General features: G+C 43.1%; 1 protein-coding gene across 2 annotated transcripts in view; it reads right to left on the bottom strand.

The window, feature by feature from the left end:
- The window catches only part of LOC143147916 (neurotrimin), a 40,421-nt gene that overhangs the window by 1,418 nt on the left and 25,853 nt on the right, over positions 1-13,150 (bottom strand). For both annotated transcript variants that reach the window (XM_076313644.1, XM_076313645.1), the window contains exon 5: positions 3,305-3,473. In XM_076313644.1, coding sequence (XP_076169759.1) covers positions 3,305-3,473 — 169 coding nt within the window. The remainder of the gene's footprint in view (positions 1-3,304; positions 3,474-13,150) is intronic.

The following is a 13,150-nucleotide window of genomic DNA, read 5'->3' as shown; positions in this document are numbered from 1 at the left end:
TGTACACGCAGATATTGCAAAGCTACTTGATCTCCTTTTTACGAATTTATACAATTTTTGGGATTCTTACAATCGAATGTAATTCAATATCCACGCTGACATGATTCGCGGTAAGGGGCGTGGCCTTGAGTTACGATTCTTTCCAGGAATCCCCTACCCTGACACTAGGGTTACCAACCATGCTCTTTTAAGAGTGCAAGTACTCTTTTTGGAGATGGTTAAAAAATCTTACTTTTAACGTATCCGGGCCAAGTGTATGTACTTCAAAATGATAAAATTAAAAGATCGGTGCGATATCACAATTATTCCAATTTGTACAATTTTGTATCTACGTTAATCAAAATTGTACTCTAGACAGTTTTTAATTTGATTGAATATAAAAGTTCCAGTGAAAGGACTTCGCATAAACAAAATTACGTGACTGCGACAATACTGAACCACAAGGAAATTAAATGTCTCGAACAGACAAAAATTCAATAGAATTTATACGTCACTATATCGACGTAAACATATTTATGTTCAATAGCAGATTTCCTTCCAACGACTCTAATATTTACAACTAATATTTAATGCAAGCTATACGATCCGCTTTCCAACTATTGTTGAAATCTTTTCGCGTCGCAAACCAGCGTGCATTAGATTCGCACACGCGTCTAGTCCGCTACGCAGCGCACCAATGGGATCCTCTCGCTATCACGTGGGTTTGTATACACCAAGTCCTTCTTTGTTTACGGGTTCCATTAACAAGACTACCAGCAAGTCCAGTTCACAATGCCACCACTCTGTTCTTTTTTTGACAATTCGAACGACAAATATACGGTTCGAGTAAGAAATTAAATCGAAACGAAACACGTAACGTTCGTCGTTTGAAACAAAGTTAATTCGAGCGTGAGTTCCCCTAACGATTGTACCACCGTGGATATTAAGGTGGCAACAGTCGCTGGACCACCCTGTATATCGATTTTATGATAAACCTCGTGCGCCAGACGCCGATAGACGTTTATCTTTCTCTGTCAGACATATACTTCCCCACACCCTAATCCGGAATTCTACTTTCCAAGGCTATCTCGCGGCATGGTTTTGCTGGGCGGTGCAACAATGGCCGTAGCCCGGTGCGGTGCACTCTGAGAAATCTCTTTAATTACTCTTCTCACTCGACTGAATGGTTTTTGCTAAGACTGTTATCTCCTGCCAAGAGAGCGATCGGATTCATTCGTTCTGTAAACGGGGTCGTGGGGCGCTGGGTGCTAGCGGAAACGCACGAGTCGGGCGTGTTATGAAATACTGGCGCGCTTTTTTCTTTACAGACGAGGAGAACGGGGTGAGGACGAGAGGTGGGGGTTCGGCTCGACGGTAGCGAGAAGCTCGGCAGTTTTGTAGGGAAACACGATTACGACAACGAAGCAGTTTTTAACGAGAATTCATTAGCAGACCAGTTAATAGAAACTCGCAAAATCTCACCTCGCCCGAGCGAACTTTCTTTTCCTCGCACTCTCCGCTTCCGTCGGGGCAAGTATTTGTTAATTTGACTGTATCGGATAATCTTAAAGTATGATACCCCGCGACGCGAGGGGAAAATTGAAAACACGTGGAACGGATACGGCAGAACTTCTCGTCCGATGCGAATTTAACGAGATTTTGAGACTGAATAGGAAATGGAAATGGGGGGTACGAAGTAGCGGGTTCGTGGAAGAGTTAATAGTGTCTGGGATCGTTAACCCTAGAACCAAGACTCGGCGGGTCGAGTCTAGCGCGTTCTTCGAGTCTCTTTCGACCTATCGTGTTCTCGCGATATTATATCTTTCTATAATTAAAGCTATTGTAACAGATGCAATTCGAAGTTCCTGTATTTTCTGACTCCTCTCGTCGAATAAGAAAGTTACAAATACGAGTTTCTTGGATCGGGAACCGTGCACTGAAAAAATCTTCAGTGCACAGTTAAAAAGTGGAACGCAGTAGGATTAAAGATTGAGTTAAATTGTGATGAATTTTCGAAATATTTTGCACGCTGGAAACCCTTTTCTTTCTTAATCTATTCAGGTTCTGCGATGGGAGGTTAATGAGTTAGGGGCGGAGTCGATACAGTTTTGACGAATGAAATGTGATGTATACTTTGTGTAATTGAGTACGTAACTGCAGTTGGATTAATGCAAACTTGTTAATGCTCGACTTGTTGTAAAACTTCGAGCCACGCGGCAAAAGGTTGCGTCCGATAAACAATAGCATCAACCTAACCTGTATCGGCGATTTAACTTCTTCCAACTTCGCTCAAAGACCTATTGCAGACTTAAGGCGGAGTATACAAAGTTTCAGACAGTTGATTGCTACGACCAATCAGAAACGACGCTTTAAAAGAACAGAGGAGGGGAGGGGGGAAGCGGGTGGAGTCGTTTCGATCCCATCCTATCAGTCGAGGCTTAGGCAACGCGTGACAAGATACATACTGCGTTATAACCTGCTAAGAAGAACCTCAAGGAATTGCACGGTCAAAACATTGTGCTTTATTTGGTAACGGAATTTTCTTGTCTATCGCAGAAATGGAACATTTGTATACATGTAATATGATTTATTTTAAAAGATATTCTCGATGATGAAGTGCATCGCTGAGTACGAAATTATATTAAATTAAAACACGACACTGTAATACGTTAAACAAAGGCAAAACAATACCTTTGTTGTTTACTGGTGCAAGTAAAAGCTTTACAGAACAAAGCCCGATTGTACAGAATTTCAGGCTTGTCTTAATATATGTTACGATTAAAGCGGGAACATTGTTAATCTGGACCCACAATAACGATATTATTAGGTATCCCCACCATCGATTCATGGTGGGGGAACAGTGACCTTCAGCGACCACTTTATTTCGACGCGACTCGGTTTCCCCAAGCGTCGTATTTGATCGATTACAAATTTTCTATGACCGGATTTCTTTATTGCGTGCTTCATCTCCGTTCGGTTGATAAGCTGTGCGTTATTGGGACAACAGGCAGAGGAGATTTACCGGTTTTAATAAATTTTCCCTATTGTCCTAATAACTAAAAGGTAGAATTTATCGTTTGTTGTTCGTATATTAAGCTCGCGCTATCAATTACTTAAAAAATACTATATCGTATCTCACTGATTCATCGCACCAGGTATTTTACATTCTATGTTCGACTTGGGAATGTTTAAACAGCCTTCGGATGAAAAAAAGAAGAAAAAAAAAAGAAATATGTTGAACCGACTCTGGTTCTTTAAAAGAGCGGGGAAAGCGAGAAATTCTACCATAGACAGATTTAAACTTCCAGCAAACTTACGTACATACCGTTAAGAACGTGCACCAAGACAGTCTTTGTATTAGCGTTACTAGGATGGCAGGTATACTGGCCGCTATCTGCAGGCTGAGCACGCTGCACCAAGAGATACGAGGTTGTAACTTCTCCTTTCTCCGTGATCACCGATACACCGCCCCTAGGACTGTCGTAGTTGATCACCTATGTCGGGCAAAATTGAAATAGAGAAAATAATATCGAATAATAAATACACGTTCGTAAATACTCGTTCGTATGACAAATTAATAACGCAAGTCGTTTGTTGGGTGTTCAAAACCGCGAATTAGAATATCGGTCGTTTCTCAAACGAAATATTTGAATGGTAAATTTAACGTTTTCGACCACAACCACAAGCCAGTTTCAATATTCTGATAATTGAGTATTTCCCGAAACAATTGCTTTCGGAATAGACTTTAATTTTCCGGATTCATGGGTCCATTGAAGTACGTTATAAGAAATTATTTTTCCATTAAAAAAAAAAAAAAAAACGAAATTAACGAAGGTTTTGAAAAAAGTCGACTTACAAAAAATGTACTATAGATGGTACACTTTGTACTGAAGTGTATATAAAAAAAAAAGATTTGAATCGGTTCGGTGGTATTGGAAATAATTAATGTGATTTATTGTTGTTCGTATGGTATACGAAAAAACATATTATACTTTATAATTCCGAGGGTGGCCGCCAGGTTGTGGTCGAAAATGATCAATTCATTGTTCAAATATATCCTCTCTTCGAAGATGATATTAAAATGTATGGTTTTGAATAACAAATCAGGCCACGCGTATTAATATCGAATAAAATAAAATAAGTAGTAACAGTTCCATCGGGAAAATTTTCGTCCGGCTGCTCGTTAGGCGAAAACAGGGCCGAGGATTTCATTTTCCCAGGCCAAACGAATTTATTTCGCCGGCTCCGGAAACCGAATTGCCCGGAAATTCGCTTATCCGCGGTTAAATGGAATCTCCGTTCCCTCTCCCCAGAGTGGAACGCGAAATTTGTCAAGGGACCAGCGGTAAATATTCCGTACGAAGAGAAAAAAAGAACCCACAAGGAAAACATAAGACGAAGCATATTGTTTTTGTATTCAAGTCTTGAAATATTGCCTTCCGGGCGGTAGATTTCGTACACGCTACAGAAATCATCGACGAAGAGTGAAACCCAGTTTGGAAGTTCATAAAAACGACAAATACAAACAGAATCGTGGATTTCTGATGCAAAAAATCAAATCAAGAAAAGGAGAAAAAAATTGGCGAAAAATGAAACGTTCAATAGGAAAGAAGAAAATTTTAGTAGAGAAGGAAAGATCATATTGACGAGAGTAATTATTTCGTAAGAATAATGAATTCATTTATTTCTAAATCATGTGAAACCCAATTCACGATTGGGTAGAATCTTTGTTATGGACTCTGTAATGATTATAAGCAATAATCAACACAAATACCAACAATCGAGGGGAAAATAAGAAAGCGTTCCATCTGTGTATTCTTCGGCAAAAAAAAAAAGAAATATTCCAGCCTCCTTCGATTCGTTCCGGCCGAGGAGGGTGATGAGATAAAGGGGCGGGAGGACCAGTAGCGCGATTCCACGGTGCACGGTTACGCGCTCGCGTGAAATAAAATTAAACGTTTACGTTGAAATTGAAGCGTTTTAATGAAACCCCGACACGCCGTGTCTACGGAATTCGAATGGAATTGTTAACAAGGGACCGAGGCTAATTAGCATAACACTTTGCGGAGGTCTGGGACGAGTAGATGGGGAAAATCGTTCTCGCGTTCAAATTACAATTTACGGCCTCACTGATACGCAACCCGGTTGCTGTATCGGTTGTAAATTCTCGAACGGACCGTTTAATAAATCATCGGAGTAACTCTACGAGTAGTGAGTCGAGGAGGAAGGAGGAGGGGACAACACAATAACAACCGGGTGCGCGAATCCGGAAATTTCCATAAACCGGAGGGGATCAAAACTTATTATCAATTTATTGAAACGAATTACCGTTACAAAAGGGAACTGGAGCAACGCCCTCTACCGTCGAACCGGTCGACGTTACGAGGAAGAACGGGTGGGGTTGGAGGGGGCGAGGGAGGTAAAGAGCGAGGACAGGAGGACGGTGGAGGGAGAAAGGGTGAAAGGGTGAAAGGGGTGAGGGAGGGAAGGGAAGGGAAGAGGAGGGGAGAGGAGAGGAGAGGAGAGAGAGAGAAGGTACTGGGGGACGCTGGAAGGGGACGTTCGTTCGTTCGTTCGTTCGTTCGTTCGTTCGTTCGTTCTTCGTTCGTCGTTCGTTCGTTCGTTCGTTCGAGTGGACTCTCGAAAAACGTAAACAACATCACCGGGCGAGAATTTACGTACATCGCTTGGTAATGAACGGTACAAACGGCCCCGAGCTTGTTGAAAACAATAAACCCGATCCGACGAAACGAGCTCCCGCGATTCGCTTGACTCGTAATATTTGAGTGGTTTTCACGAACCGCCGTAACGTGGAGGGAGAACCACCATTACACCTGTAAATCGCTTTCGAAACGATCGGTGACCCGCAATCAACTCTGCGAAAATATTCCCCCGGAACGGCGCAGCGTTTCATCGCGGATTTTTTTTTTTTAACGCGCTTTAACGTTTCCTGACCACGCTGGTAAATTAATCAATACGAAAATGCACGAGCAACCGTGCCCATTTGTCGTTCGCTAGAATCTCGCGTCGCTCGCAACCAAATAATAATAATAATAATTGTAAGAGAAAAAGAAGAATATATCTGTTCATCGTCACACGGTGTAACATCGCGTAATTGTACGGAAGGTAGATACCGCGTATCCAATATTCAAAAACGCGGTCTTAATGTGTAAATAATTTAACGTTTAACGTTTAAACGAATGAAGAATTCATATGCGCACATTTATTCGCATTCCGGTCGTTAAACACTGGCCGGAGAGATTTTCCAATGAATTTTTATCAATTTTATTTCTTCGATAATCGTTATGCACGAGTAAAAATAATTAATGCGATATTTTGTTGGATTATATGGAAACAATATTGCCGCGTTTCAGTGAATAGATATAAATACAATATAACCGTTTATTCGAAGAAGTTTACATGTATCTGTTCGGCGCGTAATATACCTAATTGTATAATTCAGCTTGTAATTATTATTGAAGAAATAACGGATCGAAAATCTTTTGTTCGTTATACGAAATTTCTACCTAAATAAGAATTGTCTCCATCTCTCGTTTTGCCGATTAAAAGCTTTGCAAATCAGGAATGAAAGACAGCAGAGTACATTCCGTTTTCAAGTGACAAGTTCTGAACTACAAATCGCTCGAGAGCAGTGTGCGCGCCCAATTTTTATCCCGAACGGAATAATGTAACGAGAGGGAGCGAGACAGCGCAACAGCGCTCGAGTCTCGCATTACACGCACCCGGTGGCTGCGCGTACGCGTCGTTCCAACATTGTCGTCGCGGAATAAAAATTGTTATACTTTCCATTATACCCTTAGGACAGTATTCTCAATGAATCGGCGTGGTTTTTCTGATGAATGTGAGTTCAAACACGGCTACGTTCGGCACGGCGCGTATTTCGCGAAATTTAGAATCGAGACTCGTTTCGCGTATAATTAAAACTAATCCAAACTGGGTCATCTTTGGACTCATTTTCATCGGGAATATCTCGTCGATTCATCGGTAATGTTCACCCGAAGATGGGATGGAAAATATACAAATTTTCGGTTCTCGTTAACGGATGAAATTTGATCCTGCGTTTGTATGGTATTGCACTCGCTTGGGACAGTCGTTCGCACCGAATAAACATAAATAACGACGCAGATGATTCCACCGGAATTGTTATTGAAAATTGTCGCTTGAAAGTGGGAATTTCGCTACAGTTGATGTACAACGTACCTATTATTAACAAAGCTGGTGGAACGGCAAAAACGATTTTTTCGTTTATAGCCAATATCGTGAATCGTGGAACACGTTTCGGCAAGGATTTTTGCTCGTTACCTTCTTTGTATTCGTGCAAGGAATAATGACCGGCTCGTAGCTTAAGAAAGAGACAGAAGTTGCGCGCCGAGTGTACGAAAGATCCAGATTTTCCATTCGGCGAAGTTGGCCGGAGGCAAGGGTATCCATTACCATTAGGCCAACTCGGAAGTTGGTACAGACTTCACGGTTTCATATGGTTGCTGTGATCGTGTTCTACACTGCCTCAACAGCCCCCTCTACTCCCTTCTCCTTCTCCTCGTATTCGTGTTTATCAATTTTCTACCCGTACCGGTGCACCTCCGCTACGTATCTCCCGATAGCATTACGCAAACGTTATTATTCGACGGTGTTCCGCGTCTCCAATTTGTCTGTTAACGTTCAAGCCGGCTGTTGGTAGCCCTGGCTCGGCTAATTCGTAAGCAGATCGTACGGAGCGCTGCTGCCGGGCACCTGCTTACGCGTGGCACTAATTTTTAGAAGTTCCTTTCAGGAAATATTAAAACTCTCGAGCATCGAGTAACCATCCGCGCAGTGTGGCTCTTTGCGGAGAGAAACGGCCGCGAGCAGTGTTATTCCGTAATTAGGTGCGTTTTATGCAAATGAGGCTGCAGTAAAGGGTAGTACGAAACGTTTCTTGTTACTTCTTGCAAGACATTTTCCAGCAACGCAACGGAGCGTCAGAGATAATATCTCTAATGGGTTTTAAAAGCCAACGTTACGCGTCGAGTGTTTTTTTTTTTTGTCGTATTTTTCTTTTTTTTTCTTCCTTTTTTTGTAGGTCGATCGATGATTCAATCTGTTATCGAAGTGTTCCACGGAATTAGGTCGGATCATCGAAATGGTTTCACGTAGGAGGAAAAAAAATAGACAAAACTGAATGGATCTGGATGCCCCCCCCCCCCTTCATCCTACAGCTTCCTGCATTACCGTGTGCAATGTCGCGCAACTTGCGAAAGGTACCGTGTCGCAGTTGCGTTTTTGACGGAAACGCGTATTAAAAAAAAATACGGCACTGTTTAAATGGGAGAGAAAGAAAAAGAAGAACCGCGGGCGCAATCGAGCGAGGAAATCGCGTAAATACGGAATCGACGTGCGGGATACGCGTGTAGCGTCTCAAACCCCTGTTACCGGGTTCTCTGCTTGTTCCTCCTTCCATGTATCTTGAACCGTTACGTCGAAACGGACTGCGATACGTTTCGGCGAAATAAAAGTATGCTATCGGAACGTCCGGGATCTTGGTTTATCGGTGGGGGGGGTAAGAGAAAATTGTACACATGTAAGAGAAAAAGGGCATCGACTTTCGATGAATTATACATACAACCGCAGAGCATCTATCATTCAAGTCCGGAACTGAGAAACCAGAAAAATGATATTTCTATGGGATAAGAAGTTCGACCCGTAATATACCGTCGAGCGTTTAAACCGCCGGACCGATTTCGCGAGAAATTCTGTATTTGAAAGTCATAAGTAAATGCTATCTAGGCAACTATAAATTCCTTCCCAGAATCGATACAATTCTATCCCTACCTAATTTCCACCCCGTACCTCGATCGGTTATATCATTTTCCGCGGCATGCTCCGGCCGCTTAAATTCTTGGTTACGTTTACCCATGGACCTCCCCTCCCTCCTCACTGCTCTCCTCGACCCACGCTACCCGCCGACGGTCGCGTTTTACGAGACCGACCGTGTAATTTTTGCGAAACGAGAAGCTTAGAGACGAGATAGCCCTCGGTAACGACTGAAAACGATACCATTGATCCGTAAATTTCGCCCGAAACAACGGGAGTGGTTTACTACCGCCATGGGGCGGGGATTACGTGGCGCGTTTCGGTACGAAGCGAGAAAAGAGAAAGGGAGCGAACGCTCTTCCGCGAATACTGCGACGACCATTACCGCGATGTAACCGAAAACGACGCGATCGCTTTCTGTGCTCGGTCACGACCGATGGGGTCGCAGTCTGGCGGCAAGTTTCGCGATCCACGCACTCCGTCGTACTGTGCTGCGTTATTGTTACCAGCTGCGAGTGCATGTACAACGAAAGTTTGCAAAACCGTGACAGGGTGACCCACAGGAACACAGGACGAATTCGCAACCGTGGGAATTCAATGGGAATCGCGGGTTGTTCTGAGAGACGCAAAATGAATTTCGAGCGACCTGCGATAAATTTCGAACGGCCCCCTCGACAAATTGCGCGCGACTATCCGTGGCAAATTTAGAGTGGCCCACGCTAAATTTCGCGCGACTCGCGGTAAATTTTCGACGACGCGCGGTAAAATTTCGGTGGGTCCGCGATAAATTCTGGGCGACCAGCGGGAAAATTTAGAACGACCCACGGCAAATGTGGAGCGACCCACGTCGAATCGAAAGTGAACCACGTCGAACCAAAAGTGACCGGACGTCGAATTTGCGAAAGACACGTCGGTAAATATCGAACGGCTCGCGACAAAGATTTCGGCGAGCCAGGATAAATTCTGTTCGACCCGTGACAAGACTTCCAGTGTTTCGCACGCTCGATTTAGAGCGACCCACACCAGATTTAAAGTGACCCACGCCAGGTTTAGAGCGACCCATGCCAAATTTAGACCGACCCACGCCAAATTTGCGAAAAACAAACGGCAAACGACGAGCGACCCCACGATAAATTACGAGTGGCTCGCAATAAGTAGTAAATAACTTGCCATTTATCCGCAGTGACCACCCACGCTTTTCGGATCTTCATTGCGGTTCACCAGAGCCCCGTACGATCTTACGAGAGTCGAATACTATGATTCTGCGATTTGCAATCCAAGGGTCAATTGATAAATAATGTCTCGTGTAAAATCAGTTTGGTACTGGACGGAGGAACGTGGCCTGTTTTAAAAAGCAGCCGCGGATGATTTATTTCGATCATGCATATTCATTTCTTAATCTACTCGCCATTTAACGTGACACATTTTTTCCAACACGGGAGTGGTCTGTTTCCCTATCCTCCCCACTCTTCGCGGCACGCAGCGATAGGGGGAGGACCTTATTAATCAATCAACCCACGTGTTCCAGTGTCGTGATCTATTATAACCCGCGCACACACGTACTCTACGATGTATCATTGCACGACCCGCACCATCGTTCCGTAATTTACCAATTAAGGTAAACGTCCCAATCATCGACACATTTTGCACCAACTGGAACACTGCAGTCGAGTTCTTGTCTACGATTACATCATAAATCTTATATCTGTAGTCGAATGGACGCCTCGTTAAATAAACGTTTTAGTTAAAAATCGTATAGGCGCTGAGACAAATTTCGTCTAATTTAATATGAAAAAAAAAATCACCGTCTCTCGATATACATCCGATACTGGAAGTTGGTTATCGACGTATTCATGAACCCACGTGTATCGTGTGGTTATTGTTTTATTAACGGTCGATTGAGAAAAACGCTAGTCAACAGAGTGTGTAATATTATTTATGTAATTAATTTGCAACGCAAAACATAATCACCGATATTATTGGACAAAGTTTTTATCGAAAATTATTTAGCAGTTTTTCGATCACAATAATCGTTATGCATAAATTTACGGAAAAACTACAACTTTCAGTGGTAGGTAGACCGCGGTTTAGAATGTTATTTTCCTCTCTGTAACTGTTTATATAGATCTCGTCCTATTACGATCATATGTCGTGGAAAAGATAATTCGTTACACGAACCGATAAATTCGATATTTAGTATAATATGACGCCCGTATCCGCGTTTTCACTATCTGCGGTTTATACTATCCGAGGTTGGTTGTAGTTCGACAAAATTATACAAAATACGTATATCCATCGGGTCGTTGTTAACCATCTGCGTCCGAGCTTACATTACAGCGTACATACACTGCATTGTATACTGTACGATGGTACGATTTTCCTTCAAAAGATAACGGGTAAAAGGATATTCAACCTCCGAGTATGCTCAACCCTCTACATCTTCATTCTCTGATGATCCTTCTGTGCATCTATAAATATACTCGTACATGCATACATATATACGTAAAATGCATATTTTATCATATATCATAGACTCGACCATTTTACTTTATATCGTGACATTATTTTAGTGCTTTACTTTATTATCAGTTATTACTAATAATAAATAATGTTTAACAATAAAATACGTAAGTACGGTATATGTACTACTCGGTTAAATTTAAGTGAATCGAGCGTTGGCGTTATTATAGCGAAGTAGGTAGCAATTTTGTTCCAGAAATTGTCTCGAGCCGGGTCTCGAGGCCTCTGACAAGGAAAGAGAATAAACCCAGTGAAAGTAAGCGAAAAAGAAATAGTGCGCCGAGTAGGGACGGTCGAATCTCGAGCGTTTCAAAGGCACGCCGCACGCACTGCGATGATTCATCCAATAACAGAAATCAGAAATTTTCATTCTTTCGTTTTGTCTTTATCATAACGGTACGAATGGATCAACGAGGTTCTCCCGATCAAAATGAGTCCAAACACGATGCAAATTGGACGATGAATTCTATACGAACGAATTTAAATATTCCAAATAGCAAAAATAATAGAAGAGTAATAAAATTTCCCAAACGTACGCCGTGTTTGGACTCATTTCGATCGGGAGAACCTCGCCAATCTGCTGACACCGTTATTATAAAGATAAAGTGAACAATGTGGAAATTTCAATATTAAATCATCACCGCTCAGCGTACCGTGCTTCATTCCCGCTTACCCTTGCAATATCCGTTCAATGTCTTCGTTCGTAGGTCGGGATAGGCTCAGCTCGAGACACTGAATAGTGGAATATGGTGAGGATGGATCATTGAAATTTAAGGCGAACATTACTGTATATCACTCGCGCTCAATGTCACGCCTGTGAGTTTTCCACGTTGGTTGCGCCACCCGGCGTTGTCTCAAATTAAAGGCGTGAAAAATGGGAACAGTTGATGACTGAACGGTGTGTTTGTTACTTCGCAACGTTCCTAACAACACTAACGTGTTATTCGTAATATTGTAACAACGTTACATCAACACGACAGTCAATAACGCGGTCACGCCGTATTTCCAAAACATTCAATTTCAGGACGTTAATAAAAAAAAAACACACACAGTCCATTTCTCCCTGGAATTAATCCAGACCTACACCCAGATAGCGATCGTGCGCCCCCCACCCCCCCCAACCATACGTATACGCTCACCCGATGACTCATCGTCCCGTTACGGTGTAATCAGCCGTGGAGTATTGTTCGTGAAACAAACCGAGCGATTCGTGGCGTTAATCCGCGAGAATTGGCGAGCATTCCCAAGATTGAGAACAATGTCGTCGACGCGTAACACCCTCGAAAAACAACGGAGACCGAACGGAGACGTCGCGCGAGCCACGACTACACCAACGACCGTGAAGGGGAGGGGAGGATATAGAAGAGAGAGTTGCGAGAGGCAAAAAGGCGAACGAAATGCCTTTAAGAGCCCGCTGTAGAGGACGCTACGGAGTGATGGTGGGGGAGTGAGATGGGTGGTCGAGGACACGTAATGAAAAGTTTGTAGTTGCTCCTCCTTCTCCTCGTTCAACTTCCTTCTCGTCGACGAAACAAACTGGGTGACCCACGTGTATTAATCCGCGACGATCGGCGCGTATCTTTTCGGGGGTTTAACGACCGGCCGTTACCCCGGGACGCGTCTAATGAACTGGATCGAGGATCTACAACACCGGTCGTTCCCGCTCGCTTCGTAAGATTTGTCCTCGACGGGCGCAAAAACGAAAGAAAGAAAAGAAAAGAAAAAAAAAAAAAAAAAGAAGTCGCACGGTGTTCCCCCCGCGGCACAGTAATTACAGCCGGCTCGGACGACTTCATTTCCCATTTCTTTCCATACATACGAACTCGGAGTGGGAGGA

Source organism: Ptiloglossa arizonensis, chromosome 6 (genome assembly GCF_051014685.1).
Source record: "Ptiloglossa arizonensis isolate GNS036 chromosome 6, iyPtiAriz1_principal, whole genome shotgun sequence".
NCBI classification, from domain to species: domain Eukaryota; kingdom Metazoa; phylum Arthropoda; class Insecta; order Hymenoptera; family Colletidae; genus Ptiloglossa; species Ptiloglossa arizonensis.
This window is presented reverse-complemented; position numbering and strand designations above follow the sequence as displayed.